Source organism: Schistocerca cancellata, unplaced genomic scaffold (genome assembly GCF_023864275.1).
Source record: "Schistocerca cancellata isolate TAMUIC-IGC-003103 unplaced genomic scaffold, iqSchCanc2.1 HiC_scaffold_1148, whole genome shotgun sequence".
In the NCBI taxonomy this organism is placed as follows: Eukaryota; Metazoa; Arthropoda; class Insecta; order Orthoptera; family Acrididae; genus Schistocerca; species Schistocerca cancellata.
The window spans coordinates 4131495-4151930 of record NW_026047147.1 but is presented as its reverse complement, the minus strand read 5'-3'; the positions used below and the strand labels follow the sequence as shown (position 1 = coordinate 4151930).

Sequence of the window (20436 nt, the reverse complement as noted above, 5' to 3'; positions counted from 1 at the left end):
ACTCTAACAAATGATATTACTGTATCCCGCAACTGCAGAATAATACTGCAACAATGAAACTTAACGAGAGAAAAAAACCAAAATAACTTGAAATGCAAAGGAAATGCACCATATACGATGACAACAGAGTCCTCATGCAAGCGTCTGCCGACAGCAAAATGTGTCAAAGGCTTTAGGAAGACTGTGCAATACTTCATAACAACAAATTCCTTCCGATGACCGTGAAGTCACAACTGTTTACATTACATTCGTGTTAGCAGTTACGAGCGAGCTCATGCGCATGCGCAATTGAGTCGCGTTTGTGAAGCATATTCTCCCGCTTCTGGCTACAGGAATGTGGCTCTCCACTGTGCAAGCAGTCGCAGCAAGCAGCTAGATGGTACCGGGAAAAGGGGGCGCCAAATTCATGTTCTCAAGGGAAAAAAAACTTGTTTCACAAAGTGCCTAACATCCAGACCACGTTGATCTATCGATCATTTATATGATTTTGAAACTCATCCTTGTTGGTTTCTGAACACATTTTAAGTTCATTTCTGAATGAATCGTAAGTTGATTTTTGAATGCGTGCGTGGTGTATGTGATACGTCAGGAGAATCCTCATCGCATCTAGAAAATAAACTTTCTGCAGACAAAAGGGGATGGGGCCCGTACGAGCTGAGCTGAGTAAAGCCGAACGGATGAATGCCAGTGGCTGTCTGATGATGTGGTTGATTGGATTTTCGAATGGTCAGCTTTGTTATAATTCGTAGCGAAATCCATAGATTCAGTCTACCAGAATGGAAATAAACAACTGCAGGAATAACAAGTGGGTAAGATTACGTATTATCTTCTCGTTGTATCCAAGAAAATGAAATTTTGACAGAAACTTTCTGGCCAGATTGCTACACTAGTAAGGACCAGTTGTACAGTCGCCGGCTATCAGCCGCTTAAGTTCTGATTCGGAAGTAACGCAGAAAACGTTTTGTACGAATTTGTAACAACGCCTAATGGCAGAACAATCGCGGGGTAACTAAACCAGTGATTCGGGCAGGGTTACTGAAGTTGATCGGCGAACAAATTTTGACAGTGACAGGAATATCCACAGAATTGGTGATGACAAGATTGTTAGAACAAGGAAGCAGAATAAACGAGGACATCACACAAATTATGGAAGGACGAGACTATTCCAAATTTATATAAGAATTTCGTAATACTACTTTCCGATCTCGTGCTTAAGAAACTGGTGCGTATGAATGAAATGTGAAACTATTTCCTAACATAAAGCTTTTTGCTTGTTGTAGGCCTAATAGGCATTTGATATTGGTACTTAGTGAATTATATTCTATCGTGTTTTAAAAATGACCATTTGTGTCAAAACAGTCTCGCTAAATTGGTACAATATTAGAAAGGCCTGTTTTGTTTTATTTAGCATCCAGCGACAAAATAGATGTAATAAGATCCAGAAACCACACCAGTCTTGGGTATTATTTGTATTAACAGCTTTTTCAGTATTAGGTAACGAAATTTCGATTTTTAATGCAGCAAAAAGTTTGACCAACTTTGGTGAGGTAATAGATTCTTGTGCAGAAAGCAAAAGCACGCCATTTAAAGCTGTAGCAAGATTAGAGAGAAAAAATGCCAGGAGATAAGTATTGAAATGTGTACTTTCTTGCTTGTCTCTTGTCTATATTGGTTTTATGTATCCTGTATTTTACTTTGTCACACAAAACAAGAAGTTATTAGCTATTAGGCAATAAAGAGTCCAAATTTTCTGAAGGATTCTTGTTCTCCCGGTTACAAATAATGTCATCCGCTATTAATGGTGAGTTTTTTAAAAAATAAAGAGGGGCAGGCTGTCAAACTGGCTGACTGGGAGCAGGAGAGGCAGCACAGGACATTTCTATTTCCACAGTCCTGAATATAGTTTAATGTCATCGCTTACAAAATATACACGTTTCAATTCCACAGAGCGAAATACAGTGACGTGCGATAGGAGAACGCTGTACGAAGAGGCGTGGCACTGCACTTCGGCACACTTAAGGCCAAATAACATGTCTTATATTTTCTCGAACACGTATGTTTTTGTTTCAAATTTTTCAGAATGATGTGCTTTACAAGATGCGCATAGGGTACTTTTGAAAATTCGATTTTTTTTAGTATTGACCCGGTTCGCAAATATCGTAGATGCGAGGCTGATGCGCAGAGAAGTCTGAACTACAGCGGGCAGTCTCCACGTGACCCGTGTTGATGTTCAGTGGTTTTGCTGTTTCTCCTTCGTTTACTCTTGCGTCAAATGAAAGAAAAGCGGATATCTTTGGCCGGGAGGTATCGAGTGAATCAAAATACATTCCCATAATTACCAAAGGCTGATATACGTTATTAGTTTCAGATTTTATTTTGTTTCCACCTTTCTAACAGTCGAGCACTAATCGCCTTGCAGAACAATGAAGTTATTTTTGTCTGTTTGCTAAAGAAATTTGGCTTTCATGAAATTTGGCTTTCATTAACCTTTTCCGCAGAGGCATCCAATGTATTTGAAACGAAATTTTTAATTCCACAGTACTGGCTAGTTTCAACTGTTCGCTGCATTTGAAGTGCAAGTTTTCATCTTCTAGCACATGTGGCATTATGCCATAATAAAGAACCATACATGAGCTAATGCAGTACTGGTACTCCAAGAAACTTTTCATCTGAATCTGGACATACGAATGTGCACTTTACGTTGCAGTTTAAATGTGCACATTTTAGTATGGTTCACGAAATTATGATCTCTTGGAGTACCCTGTGACGTCTTACTGCTTTTACAACGTAATGTAAGATCTTTTAATGTTTTACATGTACGTACAGACGGGCTTCCTACGTTATGTTAGCTGCGCAAGCCCGGGGCGCCTCTTACCTGGCGCTCTCTGGCAGCTGCTGGAACGAACCTGTTTCCAGCAGGTCGTGGAAAAATATTGCGAATGCTGGTTTGAAAAGCATTACTTTCAAAGTAAATATCCTTTAACGCAAGTTGGACTATGCGTGAGGATGTACCACGAAATTCTTAAATCACAGTGTGTTTGACTCCATTTAAAAATCAACTCTTTGATGACAAGCCATTTAGAAGAATTTCAAACCCTGAAGATCAGACATTTGTCATTATTGAAAATTTTACTGCCACATTTGTGTGATGTATCTTAAAGTGTAACACGCGCAAAAAATCAACATTATATCGAAAGATTAGTTTCTCTTGCAGCTTATTAACCTTAGTGACCAATATTATATGTGGAAGCTTTTCTTTTCTTGTAGCAACACTATGTATATTAATGTAAGCCATTAACTTGTGTGTTACCGCTGCTTAACAAGGAAGTTGCTATTGGCTGACTACATCACGCGTCCTATGCTCTGAATACTCGTTGTCATGAGCTGGCAAGATCATGTGACATGATCTGTGACTGCCTTACAAAAGCGCATCACAATCTCGATTTCAGTGATTCGGAAAGTAACATGTGGTGTTTGGTGGAATTCCAATGTGTGCTGTGGTAATACGAAAATACACAACGTACATGTCGCTGCACATCAAAGATATTTCCAAAACGTGTCTTTTTCCCTGAGTTTCGTTTTCTAAAGTGCCAGTAAATTCTACGCCCATGTCCAGAACCATAACAATTCAAAGGATTGATAAGTTTTGCACTTCCGAGGGAAAATATACTGTCACTTAAGACGGAAAAAGTGTTTTCACGCGGGAGAAAGTGTATTTTTAAGTGGGAAATCTGGGAAAAATCCGGGAATTTTTTTCCTTGTCCACGTGTACATCCGGTATTAATCAAATTTGATACGTATGAAGTATCGTCTCTGTTGTGTGACTGGATTCTTGATTTCCTCGCAGAGATGTCACAGTTCATACTGACAGACGGCAAATCATCGAGTAGAATAGAAGTCATATACGGCGTTCCGCAAGGTAGTGTCATAGGCCCTCTGCTGTTCCTGATTTACATAAATGATCTAGGTGATAATCGAGCTGCCCCCTTAGATTGTTTGCAGATGACGCTGTAATTTACCGTCTAGTGAAATCATCAGACGATCAATTCCAGTTACAAAATGATCTAGAGAGAATTTCTTTATGATGCGGGAAGTGGCAGTTGGCACCAAACAAAGAAAAGTGCGAGGTCATCGACATAGGTACTAAGAGAAATCCGCTAAATTTTGGGTATACGATAAATCGCACAAATTGAAGGGCTGTCAATTCAACTAAATACCTAGGAATTACAATTACGAGCAACTTAAATTGGAATGACCACATAGATAATATTGTGGGAAAGGCGAAACAGACTGCACTTTGTTGGCAGAAACTTAGAAGATGGGACAAACCTACCAAAGAGAGCCTACATTACACTTGTACGTCCTCTGCTGGAATACTGCTGCATCGTGTGGGATCTTTACCAGGTACGATTGGCGGAGGACAGCGAAAAAGTGCAAAGAAGGGCAGTTCGTTTCTTGTTATCGCGGAATATGGGTGAGAGTGTCACTGATATGATACGCGAGTTGGTGTGGCAGTCACTGAAACAAAGGCGGTTTTCTTTGCGGCGAGATCTGTTTACGAAATTTCAATTGCCAGCTTTCTCTTCCGATGGAAAATTTTTTGTTGACATCCATCTATGTAGGGCGAAATGATCAACATAATAAAATAAGAGAAATCAGAGCTCCAATGGAAAGATTGAGGTGTTCCTTTTTCCTACACGCCATTTGAGAGTGGAATGGTGGAGAAATAGTATGAAACAGGTTCATTCAACCCTCTGCCAGGCACTTCAGTGTGAACTGCAGAGTAACCATGTAGATGTAGATGTTGATTCCCTCCTGTATAGAGATTCAAGAACTTCCTGTTTTGATTGACCAAGATAATCAGCTGCAGATATCGACTTTGGAATCCAGTGAACATTTAAAACCCTCCTGCACCTCAGGCAGGCAACAGAAGCACACCCATTTCGACTGGCAGTCATGGAAGACAGAGAATGTGTTGAAATTATATCAGGAGCAGGCATCAAACAGAAATATTTCAATTTTCGTGCATACAAATCATGCGGGTAATAACGCGTAATTTGGCACAAGAAGTACATACCTACAAGTAAAGCAATTTTAAAAAGGCTCAATATAAGGTGACACACACCTACATGTGGTACATGCACACTGAAGACATAATCGATAGTGTCGAATTGTATACTTAGTGTCCAGGATAATAGTAATAATTATGCAGCACATGCTGATGTCAAAATCAGTATGCTCCGTAGAGAATGTGAAACAAAGCATAAAAAAATAGAATGCCAGGATGAGATGCAAGACTTGGAAAGGTAAGTAGTGGGGAAATGATTGGGATGCAAACACAACAGGTTATGTTACAACGAAAAAAGTGAGAAACTTACTGTTAGAGAAGGAAGCAATGGACTTACAGCACACACAATAACAAACTATGACAATGAAAAACAAAGAATAAAGTTTTGGGGGGTGAATTGGTAGCTTTCAGAGAAGGTAGAAAAAGATCAAATAGGTAAAAAACAGGGCCAAATAGAAATCCTTGGTTAATGCAAGAGATACTGAGTTCAACTGTTAAAAGAAGAAACTATAAAAATTCAGCAAATAAAGCAGGCAAAAGGAAATATGAATGTTTAAAAAATTATTGACGAGAAGTGCAAAATGGCTAAGGAGGACTGTCTAGAAGGTGTGTGTGTGCGTGTGTGTGTGTGTGTGTGTGTGTGTGTGGTGTTCTTAGCATGTTAGTTTAAGTAGTGTGTAAGTCTGGGGACCAATGACCTCAAGAACCTCGTAGCAGACAGCATTCCTTCAGAGCTACTGACAGTTTTGGGAGAGCAAGGTATGACAAAACTCTCCCATCTTGTATGACACAAATCTCCCATCTAGTGTGCAAGATGTATGAGGGAGGTGAAATACCCTCACATTTCAAGAATAATATGAGATTTCAGTTCCAAAGAAAGCAGTTGCTGACAGGTGTGAGCACTAATGAAATACCAGTTACGTCATTGGGTTGCAAATTATTAACATGAGCTCCTTGCAGAATAATGGAAAAACTCGTAGAAGCTGATGTCGGGGAATATCAGTTTGGATTTTGGAGATGTCTAGGAATATGAGGCAATAATGACCCAATGATTTCTGTTAGAAGATACACTACTGACCATTAAAGTTGCTACACCAAGAAGAAATTCAGATAATAAATGGGTATTCATTGGATAAATATATTATACTAGAACTGACATGTGATTACATTTTCACTCAGTTTAGGTGCATAGATCCAGAGAAATCAGTACCCAGAACAACCACCTCTGGCCGTAATAACGGCCTTGATACGCCTGGGCATTGAGTCAAACAGAGTTTGGATGGCGTGTACAGGTACAGCTGCCCGTGCAGCTTCAACACAATACCACAGTTCATCAAGAGTAGTGACTGGTGTATTGTGAAGAGCCAGTTGCTCGGCCACCATTGACCAGACGTTTTTAATTGGTGAGAGATCTGGAGAATGTGCTGGCCAGGGCAGCAGTTGAACATTTTCTATATCCAGAAAGGCCCGTACAAGTCCTGCAACATGCGGTCATGAATTATCCTGCTGAAATGTAGGGTTTCGTGTGGATTGAATGAAGGGTAGAGCCACGGGTCTGAAATGTAACGTCCACTGTTGAAAGTGCCGTCAATGCGAACAAGAGGTGACAGAGACGAGTAACCAATGGCACCCCATACCATCACGCCGGGTGATACACCAGTATGGCGATAACGAGTACATGCTCCCTATTTGCGTTCACTGCGATGTCGCAAAACACAGATGCGACGATCATGATACTGTAAACAGAACCTGGAGTCATCCGAAAAAATGACGTTTTGACAAACGTGCACCCAGGTTCATCGTTGAGTACACCATCACAGGTGGTCCAGTCTGTGATGCAGCACCGGCGCTACAGTTTGGAGCCGAGCGACTGCTACGGTCGCAGGTTCGAATCGTGCCTCGGGCATGGATGTGTGTGATGTCCTTAGGTTAGTTAGGTATACTTAGTTGTAAGTTCTAGGTGACAGCGGCGCCAACGCACTGCCCTTTTATTCCTTGTGTACGCAATACTGCTGCCATCTGTATGTGTAGATATCGGTATCTCATGACCTTCTGTCAGCTCAGCCTGTCTCTGCCTGGAAGCACCCGGGTGGTTCTACAACGCAAAAGACCTGCTGTCAGAAATTAGAAACTACTCGAAATTGTACGTAGACAGAATAGATTTTAAATAAGCTAAACATTTATTCAAAATAACTGATGCCTTGTCATCCACAAACTAAATACTCTCCTTAGTGAAGTGTGGTTTTACATTTTAATTGAGAATATAGTCAAATTGCACACCATCGACTGCTAGGCACATTTGGAATGGCTGTTTGAGAGAGAGAGAGAGAGAGAGAGAGAGAGAGAGAGAGAGAGAGATGTACTGGACAAGCTACATTGGATGATACCTCGTTGTGTGGTCTGGCGCGTATCATCTGACATACTTGGGATTCATGACACTATCTTTCAGTCAAAACAAGGGACATGAGAGGTTTTGCACACATTAACAGTAAATAAATGATAATTAAGTTGAAAAATAACTCGCTCGTTTGATGAAGAAGCAAATATGAATGTAGTCTGTTTCTACTGCCGTTTACCAGACGACGATGCAATCCATAACTGCTTCCTCTTTGCGGCACATTTATTCATTGCTTCCAACTTTGCTTCTTGATTAAGATGCCTAATCCTTACAAATGTTCTCGTTTTTACATAAAGAGTAATAACTGGTTCATGGACCTCAGGAAACTTTTGTTTTGTAATAGAGCACAGAGACTTTACGACATTTTTTTGTCTACACACTCCATTTCCGTGAAAAGCAGCAAATTCTTCTTCAAACAGCAACACCGTTGTTTTCCCATACTGGCGTTGGAGTGTAAAGACCCACGAGATGTAATTGATATCCAGTCTGTAGCATGATCTCCTTCACTTTTTGCTGATGGAAAGCCTAGTGATTTATCAATGTTGTGGCACTTAAATGCAATATAGGCTGCAATGTATTTTACCGCATCCGGAAGAACATCTCACATTACAGAGTCATCCCCCATTGCTACCACATGTCACCAAATTTTCTTCCACATTCACAGTTTCTGGGATTTCTCATAGTGGCGCTTCGTCAGCAACATACACACAGAGCTCACTGGTAATGAAACTTAGGGATGCAGGATCCGGGTCGACGTCACACTGGGAAGACTCCGTGTTTAATTCTTTAGTAACTGACGTGTTCCCAGAGAGAGAAATATCACTTGCATTACCCGTCAGTATAAGGAGACTTGCCCTGTTCCTTCCTTCAAAAGGTGTAGGATTGTTACGAAATATACCTAATCCTCGTACCCTAGAAAAAAGCTTTCCAGGCAATCTTGATTCAGTCTACAAGTTAATGAATAGCTAACTTACACAGTTTTCATACTTTCGAAAAGACCAAAGGGAGATTTTATTGAAGCTATAAAACCTTTTTGGGAAGGCAACATTCTTTCTTTGTCACCAACGCACATTGCTGGACAGATGTCTAAGAATCTGTACAAAGTATTTTCTCAAATTGAGAGATGGATTCGCAACCCACTACGGAGGGATGAGCATTCATATTTTGGAACTCTACAGTTCAAGACATCAAAGACGTCGTTAACGAGTTCAATAAAATGACTTTCGATGTCTTTATGAAGAACATACTTGAAAGCCTGAGCTGTTTGTCGTGAAAATAATGCCGGCACGGGTGGCCGAGCGGTTCTAGGCGCTACAGGAACCGCGCGACCGCCGCGGTCGCAGGTTCGAATCCTGCCTCGGGCATGGATGTGTGTGATGTCCTTAGGTTAGTTAGGTTTAAGTAGTTCTAAGTTCTAGGGGACTGATGACCTCAGAAGTTAAGTCCCATATTGCTCAGAGCCATTTGAACCATTTTTGTCGTGAAAATAGTCGCGCTGCCATCTGAACATTCTGCCTTGCTTGTCGAGTTGAGTTTCAGTGCACTTCAGTAATGTGGTGTGTTATCGTTAAGTCATTCTTCTGATGCTTTAAAAGTTCCTGTATAGCTGCTTTAGATATTTTGGACCCATCAGGTAGCGTATTACCTGTATCCAAGAAACTGTTCCGTAATAACTTTAACAGGTGTGGTACACCGAAGAAAACCCATACATTCGTGGTGCAGTCTGCTTGATTTTCGAAATAAGCTCTCTCTGTATTGACAGACAGTTCCTTCCAAACTTTTATATTTTTTCCGCCCATATCACACATCAAAACAACACAGATTCCAGATTCCTCAACTGCATTACTGATGCTCTGAAGCAAATTACTGGTCATCACAGTGTCGAAATCATAGTAAACTGGTGGTTTCCACTGCTTCCACAACCCACGTATCGTGCAAACTTGTACATTGGAATGTGGTCCGTCTCCTACGTCTTCAGACGAATCGTAACATATGCGGCCATCAACATTGATTTCGTCAAATGTCACAACAGCTTGTCTCTCTCTAGAGTAGTAAGTGTGTGACTTGGCTTTCAATAAACACAGGATATCTTCAAGAATGCCAAGTCTGCATTTAAATTCCTTTGTCCATTTCTGAAGCGTTGCCCTGCACTGCAAAGGAATTTTTCGCTTTCGCAACTAAGTGTATGCTTTAGGTGACAGAGCTCTTAAAGTTAATGCATGGGCAATGTCCTCTGAATTCCGCTTTACCCTTTCATTTTCGTTTAATAGACATCTTATTTGCGCCGGTGTAAAACAATTTGACAATACACTATTTACACTTTTGTGCAATTTTACTTTTTCTTTCACGTCAGATGACTTTTCTGCCCGCTTCAGCGAAAGAACGTCGGAGATCTTTTGTTTTACTAAGTAAGGCTGCATCACATTTTTTAGTGCCGCTTCTTTCTGTGCATTCAATCTCGGCCCTCAGTTCATTAATTTGCAAATTCTTAGTCACTAGTTCAGTGGGTGCATGAACGGAATCTGTACATGTGGTTCGGTCAACTTTTTTTTTTTTTTTTTTTTTTTCGGTGACACAGTTTCTAAAGCCGTCAAAGCTCGCTTTTGCAAACTTCTTGCTCCACAGCGTTGTGCACGACTTCCGGATCTCTAAAGCATAAATTTAATTTTAATTTTATTATTCCTAAAATTATTTACCGAGTAGGCCTACTATTCCTAAAATTTTTGACCAAGTACTATGCAACTGCATTAATTTCTCGCTAAAAATAAGATCAATTGACAAAAGGGATTAAATATCAGTGGCATAAGCGGCTACAATAGCCTAGTTTGATAAAATGTAAAAATACAATGTAAGAGGAAATACAGGTATACGAACCCATAACCTCCAACATGGGAGTCAGAATCCACACCACTACGCTGCAAAGTCAACTGGTCAGCACCAGCTATTGTTACAGAAGTAAATGTAAACAAATTACGCGAAATATGCTGAATTTGTCATTTGAACTATATACTAGCTTTAAAATAGTTAACATATCGAGAATATAAAAAAACGGCTATTTCTAAGACAAATGTAGCTATTTTATCCAGGAGGAAAAGCAAATAAACTTGAGCAACATTATTAATTTCCTGTACAACATAACGAGTCATTCACTCCCGTAAAGCAATGCGTCAAAAAGTGTTGCATTTATGTGAATTCGTTTGTATTGTGGTAATTTTTCAGTTTCAATTATTGAAGGTGTTATGTATGTGCAGACGTCTTACGCTTTTGTTTGCATCACCGCTTTCCGCAATTTCTTGTCCACGCCAATTCGGAATGTTTATGCAGGGGATTGCTACTGGTGATAACTTCTTCCTTGAAGGTAACCCTAGAAGCTCATTTCTCAAATCCCGTTCATAACACACGTGCAGTTTTCACATTCACTTTGTCCTTGCGTTTGCATCGAACCATCCATTCACGTCGCAAGTGCTCATCCTTGGGAAAAACGTGATAAGTAACATCTGTCGTCGTTCGAGCACTATTAATGCAATGTGCCACGGCACACTTACAGCGAGCCTTGCTCGTGGCTGTCTCAAAGCTGAATGCACGGCACTGCAGCCTCCTCTCCTCTCCTCTCCTGTCCTCTCCTCTCCTGTCCTCTCCTCTCCTGTCCTCTCCTCTCCTGTCCTCTCCTCTCCTGTCCTCTCCTCTCCTCTCCTGTCCTCTCCTCTCCTCTCCTGTCCTCTCCTCTCCTCTCCTGTCCTCTCCTCTCCTGTCCTCTCCTCTCCTGTCCTCTCCTCTCCTCTCCTGTCCTCTCCTCTCCTCTCCCGTCCTCTCCTCTCCTCTCCGTCCTCTCCTCTCCCGTCCTCTCCTCTCCCGTCCTCTCCTCTCCTCTCCCGTCCTCTCCTCTCCCGTCCTCTCCTCTCCCGTCCTCTCCTCTCCCGTCCTCTCCTCTCCCGTCCTCTCCTCCCCTCTCCCCTCTCCTCTCCCCCCCTCTCCCCCTCTCCTCTCCCCCCTCTCTCCCATCTCCCCCCTCTCTCCCCTCTCCTCTCCCCCTCTCTCCCCCTCTCCTCTCCCCCCTCCTCTCTCCTCTCCTCTCCTGTCCTCTCCTCTCCTCTCCTGTCCTCTCCTCTCCTCTCCTGTCCTCTCCTGTCCTCTCCTCTCCTCTCCTCTCCTCTCCTGTCCTCTCCTGTCCTCTCCTGTCCTCTCCTGTCCTCTCCTCTCCTCTCCTGTCCTCTCCTCTCCTCTCCTGTCCTCTCCTCTCCTCTCCTCTCCTCTCCTCTCCTGTCCTGTCCTCTCCCCTCTCCTCTCCCCCCTCTCTCTCCTCTCCTCTCCTGTCCTGTCCTGTCCTCTCCTCTCCTGTCCTCTCCTCTCCTGTCCTCTCCTCTCCTGTCCTGTCCTCTCCTCTCCTCTCCTGTCCTCTCCTCTCCCTCTCCCTGTCCTCTCCTGTCTTCTCCTCTCCTCTCCCGTCCTCTCCTCTCCTCTCCCGTCCTCTCCTCCTCTCCCGTCCTCTCCTCTCCCGTCCTCTCCTCTCCTCTCCTCTCCCGTCCTCTCCTCTCCTCTCCCGTCCTCTCCTCTCCCGTCCTCTCCTCTCCTCTCCCGTCCTCTCCTCTCCCGTCCTCTCCTCTCCGTCCTCTCCTCCCTCTCCTCTCCCCCCTCACTCCCCTCTCCCCCCTCTCCTCTCCCCCTTTCTCTCCCCTCTCCCCTCTCTCCCCTCTCCTCTCCCCCTCTCTCTCCTCTCCTCTCCTGTCCTCTCCTCTCCTCTCCTCTCCTGTCCTCTCCTCTCCTCTCCCGTCCTCTCCTCTCCCGTCCTCTCCTCTCCTCTCCTCTCCTGTCCTCTCCTCTCCTCTCCCGTCCTCTCCTCTCCTCTCCCGTCCTCTCCTCTCCTCTCCCGTCCTCTCCTCTCCTCTCCCGTCCTCTCCTCTCCTCTCCCGTCCTCTCCTCTCCTCTCCCGTCCTCTCCTCTCCTCTCCCGTCCTCTCCTCTCCTCTCCCGTCATCTCCTCTCCCGTCCTCTCCTCTCCCGTCCTCTCCTCTCCTCTCCCGTCCTCTCCTCTCCTCTCCCGTCCTCTCCTCTCCTGTCCTCTCCTCTCCTGTCCTCTCCTCTCCCCTCCTCTCCTGTCCTCTCCTCTCCCCTCCTCTCCCGTCCTCTCCTCTCCTGTCCTCTCCTGTCCTCTCCTCTCCTCTCCTGTCCTCTCCTCTCCTGTCCTCTCCTCTCCTCTCCTCTCCTCTCCTCTCCTCTCCTCTCCTGTCCTCTCCTCTCCTCTCCTCTCCTGTCCTCTCCTCTCCTCTCCTGTCCTCTCCTCTCCTCTCTCTCCTCTCCTGTCCTGTCCTGTCCTCTCCTCTCCTGTCCTCTCCTGTCCTCTCCTCTCCTGTCCTCTCCTCTCCTCTCCTCTCCTGTCCTCTCCTCTCCTCTCCTGTCCTCTCCTGTCCTCTCCTCTCCTCTCCTGTCCTCTCCTCTCCTCTCCTCTCCTGTCCTCTCCTCTCCTCTCCTGTCCTCTCCTCTCCTCTCCTGTCCTCTCCTCTCCTCTCCTCTCCTCTCCTCTCCTGTCCTCTCCTGTCCTCTCCTCTCCTCTCCTGTCCTCTCCTCTCCTCTCCTGTCCTCTCCTCTCCTCTCCTCTCCTCTCCCTCTCCTCTCCTGTCCTGTCCTCTCCCCTCTCCTCTCCCCCTCTCTCTCCTCTCCTCTCCTGTCCTGTCCTGTCCTGTCCTCTCCCTCTCCTGTCCTCTCCTCTCCTGTCCTCTCCTCTCCTGTCCTGTCCTCTCCTCTCCTCTCCTGTCCTCTCCTCTCCTCTCCTGTCCTCTCCTGTCTTCTCCTCTCCTCTCCCGTCCTCTCCTCTCCTCTCCCGTCCTCTCCTCCTCTCCTCTCCTCTCCTCTCCCGTCCTCTCCTCTCCCGTCCTCTCCTCTCCTCTCCCGTCCTCTCCTCTCCTCTCCCGTCCTCTCTCCTCTCCCGTCCTCTCCTCTCCCGTCCTCTCCTCCCCTCTCCTCTCCCCCCTCACTCCCCTCTCCCCCCTCTCCTCTCCCCCTTCTCTCCCCTCTCCCCCTCTCTCCCCTCTCCTCTCCCCCCTCTCTCTCCTCTCCTCTCCTCTCCTCTCCTGTCCTCTCCTCTCCTCTCCTCTCCTCTCCTCTCCCGTCCTCTCCTCTCCCGTCCTCTCCTCTCCCGTCCTCTCCTCTCCTCTCCTCTCCTGTCCTCTCCTCTCCTCTCCCGTCCTCTCCTCTCCTCTCCCGTCCTCTCCTCTCCTCTCCCGTCCTCTCCTCTCCTCTCCCCGTCCTCTCCCTCTCCTCTCCCGTCCTCTCCTCTCCTCTCCCGTCCTCTCCTCTCCTCTCCCGTCCTCTCCTCTCCTCTCCCGTCCTCTCCTCTCCCGTCATCTCCTCTCCCGTCCTCTCCTCTCCCGTCCTCTCCTCTCCTCTCCCCGTCCTCTCCTCTCCTCTCCCGTCCTCTCCTCTCCTGTCCTCTCCTCTCCTGTCCTCTCCTCTCCCCTCCTCTCCTGTCCTCTCCTCTCCCCTCCTCTCCCGTCCTCTCCTCTCCTGTCCTCTCCTGTCCCTCTCCTCTCCTCTCCTGTCCTCTCCTCTCCTGTCCTCTCCTCTCCTCTCCTCTCCTCTCCTCTCCTGTCCTCTCCTCTCCTCTCCTGTCCTCTCCTCTCCTGTCCTCTCCTCTCCTCTCCTGTCCTCTCCTCTCCTCTCCTCTCCTGTCCTGTCCTCTCCTCTCCTCTCCTGTCCTCTCCTGTCCTCTCCTCTCCTCTCCTGTCCTCTCCTCTCCTCTCCTGTCCTCTCCTCTCCTCTCCTGTCCTCTCCTGTCCTCTCCTCTCCCGTCCTCTCCTCTCCTGTCCTCTCCTCTCCTCTCCTCTCCTCTCCTCTCCTGTCCTCTCCTCTCCTGTCCTCTCCTCTCCTGTCCTCTCCTCTCCTCTCCTCTCCTGTCGTCTCCTCTCCTGTCCTCTCCTCTCCTCTCCCGTCCTCTCCTCTCCTCTCCCGTCCTCTCCTCTCCTCTCCCGTCCTCTCCTCTCCTCTCTCGTCCTCTCCTCTCCTCTCCCGTCTCTCCTCCCCTCTCCTCTCCCCCCTCACTCCCCTCTCCTCTCCCCCCTCTCTCCCCTCTCCCCCCTCTCTCCCCTCCCCTCTCCCCCCCTCTCTCCCCTCTCCTCTCCCCCCTCTCTCCCCTCTCCTCTCCCCCCTCTCTCTCCTCTCCTCTCCTCTCCTGTCCTCTCCTCTCCTGTCCTCTCCTCTCCTCTCCCGTCCTCTCCTCTCCCGTCCTCTCCTCTCCCGTCCTCTCCTCTCCTCTCCTGTCCTCTCCTCTCCTGTCCTCTCCTCTCCTGTCCTCTCCTCTCCTCTCCTCTCTCGTCCTCTCCTCTCCCGTCCTCTCCTCTCCCGTCCTCTCCTCTCCCGTCCTCTCCTCTCCCGTCCTCTCCTCTCCTGTCCTCTCCTCTCCCGTCCTCTCCTCTCCTCTCCCGTCCTCTCCTCTCCCGTCTTCTCCTCTCCTCTCCCGTCCTCTCCTCTCCCGTCCTCTCCTCTCCCGTCCTCTCCTCTCCCCCCTCTCTCCCCTCTCCTCTCCCCCCTCTCTCCCCTCCTCTCCCCCCCTCTCTCCCCTCTCCTCTCCCCCCTCTCTCCCCACTCCTCTCCCCCCTCTCTCCCCTCTCCTCTCCCCCCTCTCTCCCCTCTTCTCTCCCCCCTCTCTCCCCTCTCCTCTCCTGCTCTCTCCCCTCTCCTCTCCCCCCTCTCTCCCCTCTCCTCTCTCCCGTCTTTCCCCTCTCCTCTCCCCCCTCTCTCCTCTCAAGGCGCGCGAGGCCGTCTGCGAGTTTTTTTACTCGCTTGGGGCCAGAATGGCCTGCCTGCTTTTTCTATATACCTCGGTTCCGAAATGCCATGCCGGCGTTTCCGCGGTGCGCACCTTAAATCGGTGACAACGCACTGTGCAGACCCATCCGGGCAGTGTTCATTTTTAGGTAAATGAGTTGGCACCACTGCAAGACAGCAGACGATAGCCCTCTCCCGAAACACAACATTGTGGAGTAAATCACAGCAACACAGGAATAGAAATCAAAAGCCAGGGTTGCTACATCTATTACAAATATATGACAGAACCGAATGCCTGTTCATCTGAATGCATTTTCATCTACACTTCCCTCCTAAATGTATGGATATATTCAGAATATAAACGAAATGTGGTGTAATTATACCGGAGAACTGAAGACTTGCTCTTCCATTGTGTTTCCTCTAAGAGGTAAAAGTACCCCTTGATTGGGTGGATTGAAGCGCAACCATTCTTGTGATACGAGTAGTGCTCAGAAGTAACGGGAAACTCATCATTTCACGCGTTTTATTACTCAGATTCATACTTCCTTTTTGTCATTGTGTGTACGAGGTTATGCGTATCGGTTATTTAGTGTGTTGTCAGGCGTCAGAAAGGTTACTGGTATTTTATGAGTATTACTGTAAAAACGGATTACCGCATTTGTACTAAAATTTGCTATGAGGACGGATTAAAATGCATCGTGGTTTTAGAAATATTATATACTGCTTTTGGTGAGTATACTACGAGTGAAATAGGTGTTAACGGCCGGTATAAACCTTCAGAAGAAGATGTGGATGACGAGAAGTTCATAATAGAAAACGAACTGAGAGTTAAACCAAACGATGCGTAAACTAAAACTCAATCGTCTCGGTGACAGATGGCCGAGACCAGTGAAATGTGAATGTTACGTTTCTGACAGTAATCTTCGGTTTTGACAGTACAGTGCACCACGACTCCTTGTCCCAAGATGAAACGGCCAGTAGGCAGAACTTCTCACCAGGTCAACCCCGATGGCTTGAAGCAATGCGGAAAGAAGTCCGGCTTTGTGGCGGAACAGTTCACCGTTTCTGCACTGCGATAACGCACCTGCTCACACTTCGTTGCGTGCTTGTGCATGTTTGGCTAGAAACAATACTGTAGTGATGTCCTTGGCCCCACGTTCGCTCCATGTGTGACATTTTGTTCTCAAAAATAAAGACAAACCTTAAAGAGCTGTCTTTTACATCAGAGATGAGATTCAAACTGCACATCTGAGAGAACTAAACTATACTGTAAGGACTGTTCCAGAATAGTTTGAAGCATTGGAAGAAGCACTGGAATAAATGTATAATATGTAATGGGAAATATTTCGGTGAAGACGACATTGATGTAGACCTATAGATAAACCCAGTGTTGGATACAACATTCACCGCTGTTGCTTCCACTATCATATTGTCCATTTTGGTGCCAATGTCACGACCCTGTCACCGTCTTCTAAGAGGAATGTCGTTGGTTCACCACCGTCGACATAAAAGAGTTCTGTTAATTTCCTGACTTGTATCAAGTATTTGCATCGCCAGTCAGTAATGAGTTCCCTCTAGAGGGACCTTTCCTTTACTTAGAGGTCTGTTGCAAGTAAATCGTATTTCATGCAGTGTCTTACGCTAGACAGCTTTCTTGCAAGGAAAATAATTTTTTTGTTTTTACAGCAACAGCTAATTTGTGTAATGTCAGCACTATTTTTTTTAGCCATACAAAAGTCACTATGGTTGATCCAATTACCTATTTTGAGATGCTGCCTGCAATGATGGATTTATTCCCCAAATTTCTTAGTGGATTTTCTTGGCGGTTCTGGCAAACCGCGTGGTTTATTTTCGGTCGTCTTTGTTGAATCGTCCAATATCGGTAAGGCTGACTTTTGTCTAAACTACAATCTTTTTATTGTGACAGGCAACATTAGCCCCGAGTTCTCTCTGTGCCGACTCTTGCTTGGATTAGTCTTTAACTTGCATCAGATGTGGGGAGAGATTCTCGCGACATTGGTTCAACTTCAGCAATGCCAGATCTATACAAGCATTTTGATATTTGTAAGTGAACATGCGATAATGAATCAACACTGTCTGTTTCTATTTCTTACAGACACCTAATTTCTTTCTGGCATGATCTAATCTATGCATAGCATTAGATACAGGAAATATAGTACTTTTTTGAGATTGGTCTAAAGTTACGGTTTAAGTGTTTCTACTACAACTGAAACAGAAATTTTACTCGAGAGCAACATAGTTGGTGTACGTTTACAGTTCCGAAGACCTTTTTAACTCTAAATGGAAAGTGTTACGCTGCCTGTAGCGGTGTGTAACTTAGTTTGTGTCCAGAATTTTCAAAAATTGCAAGAAGTTACACAAAGTTAACATGACTGAGTATAGTAGTTGTGCAGGATACCGTCTGCCACAGACCATATGGTGGCTTGCAAAGTGTGTAAGTAGATCGAGATGAATGTTCAAGTGGATGTATCTCTTGTTGCATGCAAGATTATATGAGCACATGTGACGATTATTATGCAGCGGGTAGTGAGTGAGTGTGTGTGTGTGTGTGTGTGTGTGTGTGTGTGTGTGTGTGTGTCAGGGAGAGTCGACCTCGTGCCCTTGTTGTATTTCAGATAGGTCGACCAACTTATTGTGTACGAAGCAGTGACTTTTATATTTTTTGTCGGCATGTCAGAAAATTTCCGTGTTACTGGTCTGAATGACTTAGCTGTCTGGTGAGGAAGTAGTATTTCAGTGCTTACAGACATGTTTAGTTTCCAGTGTTTTCTTCCTAAGTGACAGAAGGAATTGGTACTCAGAGAAGGTAGTTTTAGGGGTGTGTTTGAATGTAGATGAAGGATTGGATAGCAACTTCATGCCAAGGTGAAAGGAGGCGGATCTGTGGAGTGAATTATGAGGAAATGTGCCAGATGAATTTGTAGGAGATGAAGTGCACCTATTTTTGATGGGAGATGGCTAAAGTTTTTGATTATGGGCTAGTGCTGTGGATCTGTTTGTAATACGCTGGTTAACCCATATCGCAGAAGCGAGATTTCTAGACTTTTGACTTGTTGCTCGGAAGAAGTGTATTCAGAATTATTGCCAGTTTTGTGGCTGTGACAGTTTCTTTCATTTGGTGTGTGTGTCTCGATAGTAGAGTAAGTGTGTCGATGTTTTGTGCAGGAGCCTTTCTGGGGCACAGCGAGGCAGGTGGCTGATACAGGCGGCTAAGGTGGGGGCGGTGGAGGTGGTGCGGCTGTTGCTGGCGGCTGGGGCGGACGTGAGGGCGAGGGACGAGAGCGGGTGCACCACCCTGCACTGGGCTGCAGAGAGAGGCGACGCGGCTGTGGTGCGGCTGCTGCTCTCTGCGGCATCCGACCCCAACGCCAGGTCTCTGAAGGAGTGGACGCCGCTGCACTTCGCGGCATACTGTGGCCGCGCAGAAGCGACGGCTGCGTTGCTGGAGGCCGGAGCCGACAGGGGGGTGTGGACTAATGACGGGAGGACCCCACTGGACTACGCCGTACTGTGCAACCATCGTCAGCTCGTCCAGATGCTAACAGAGCCTTAATACGTGCCAGTAGGGGAAATGACATCATGTACTTCATTGTACATTATATTAAAATAAAAAAAATTGAAAAAATGAACACTTTCTCTATTCATTTCTACCTTTTGCAGTCCACACAATTCCTCCAGTAACACAACTATTGCAACAACAGGAGATACCTGTAAACCAGCGTGACAAACCTTCCTTTTGAGAATTCACTCTGTAAAACATTTCAGAAGCAATGTCCGCAAAAGCTCAGCAACAATTGACAAATACTCATTCATAAACTCCACTTCTCTCTCCCTCTCTGTCTTGTGTTTCTCGTCCCACATACAATATTCAAACAGCTTACAAGAATACAGCTGACGTCTTTCACAACCGCCTGTATTTCGAAACACGAACGCCCAATCTCTTCCAAGACACAAATGCGAGAATACCGGTTGTTGGGTAACACGTCACCCAGCCGCAATAACATCACTTCTTCCCACCAGTCCGCTACATTACCTAATTACTGCAAACTGTTTGCTAGCAGTGTCTATGTTGCTACATCACATCACTGTGAACTGCACCATACTCAGATTACTGCCACATAAGCTGTTCAGTTAGAATGTATCTTCACTTAAGATTTCACACTGAATTCACTTCTGTGCGTGCACTGCACAAGTACTTTTCCTGTTTAACTGCAATGTCACATTTGTAGCAGTGCTCACACCACATCTCGCTCACACCATCTGCAGCAGTCTTCCGAGCTCACCTTCAAATAAAGAGAATTGAAGATCCACCTAAAATCATTCCTCTCCCACACACCTCGCTTGCTGCTCTTACAGAACAAACTGCCATCTCTCAGGGAATTATACTCAATCACGTGAGACATGGAGCGATCACTGGAATTATACGGCAGTTTCCCAAAGTACACTTTCGCGTCTCTGTAGGCGTTTTGGAAGCAGACCACATTAGGAACATTCATTCCCCTTTCTGCTGTGATACAATTAGACTTGGCATCCCCGTGCATGCATGTGTGACCAAAGTGGCAGACTGCATTCTGAACAAGAGCTTCTGTGGCCCTCATGTGGCGGTGTTACAGACAGAAGCTCCTTAACATTCTCTGTGAGGAAGCAGCGACGGCAGAAGGCAGTATTGACTTGCTGAGTGACCTCCACAGCATTGATGAATGCTTCAGGCTCTGCCAGTTGATCCTCAACATAAATAAATGTAACATACTGTGCATACACCGGAAAAGAAATCCACTACTGTACAATTACACTGCTGATCACAAATTGCTGGAAACAGTAAGTCACCTACCGTAAAATATCTAGCAGTAACTATCCAGAGCCATACTGCGTGCAATGACCAAAAGATACCAATTGGTAAGAAACTGCAATAGATCTTTTCTCAGCGATTCCACAATCATATGTTTTGGGCTCCTAAATCCAAATTTCGTGCTTCCTGCCCTGTAGTATGTTGGCTTCACAACGAAAGCCTCAAAATTTTCAGACTTTTCTCAGATTTTCATTTATTTCACAAAGACTACGTGTTTCTCAAAGTTGAAAACCCAACACAAAATTAAATTGGACAAACTCTTCTACAACATGCAGCAATCAGCAGTGATTTTCTGACGGCGAGTGATGACCGCACTAGAGCGTCCTAAAAAAACGGTGAC

The 20436-nt window shown here is 45.9% G+C and overlaps 1 protein-coding gene across 1 annotated transcript in view; it reads left to right on the top strand.

Annotated features, from left to right (window-relative positions):
• The window catches only part of LOC126159888 (ankyrin-1-like), a 63516-nt gene extending 44693 nt beyond the window's left edge, over positions 1-18823 (top strand). The window contains exon 4 of the mRNA XM_049916699.1: positions 18413-18823. Within this exon, the coding sequence (XP_049772656.1) occupies positions 18413-18800 (388 nt within the window). The 3' untranslated portion in view covers positions 18801-18823. The remainder of the gene's footprint in view (positions 1-18412) is intronic.
• The last annotated feature ends 1613 nt before the right edge of the window (positions 18824-20436 follow it).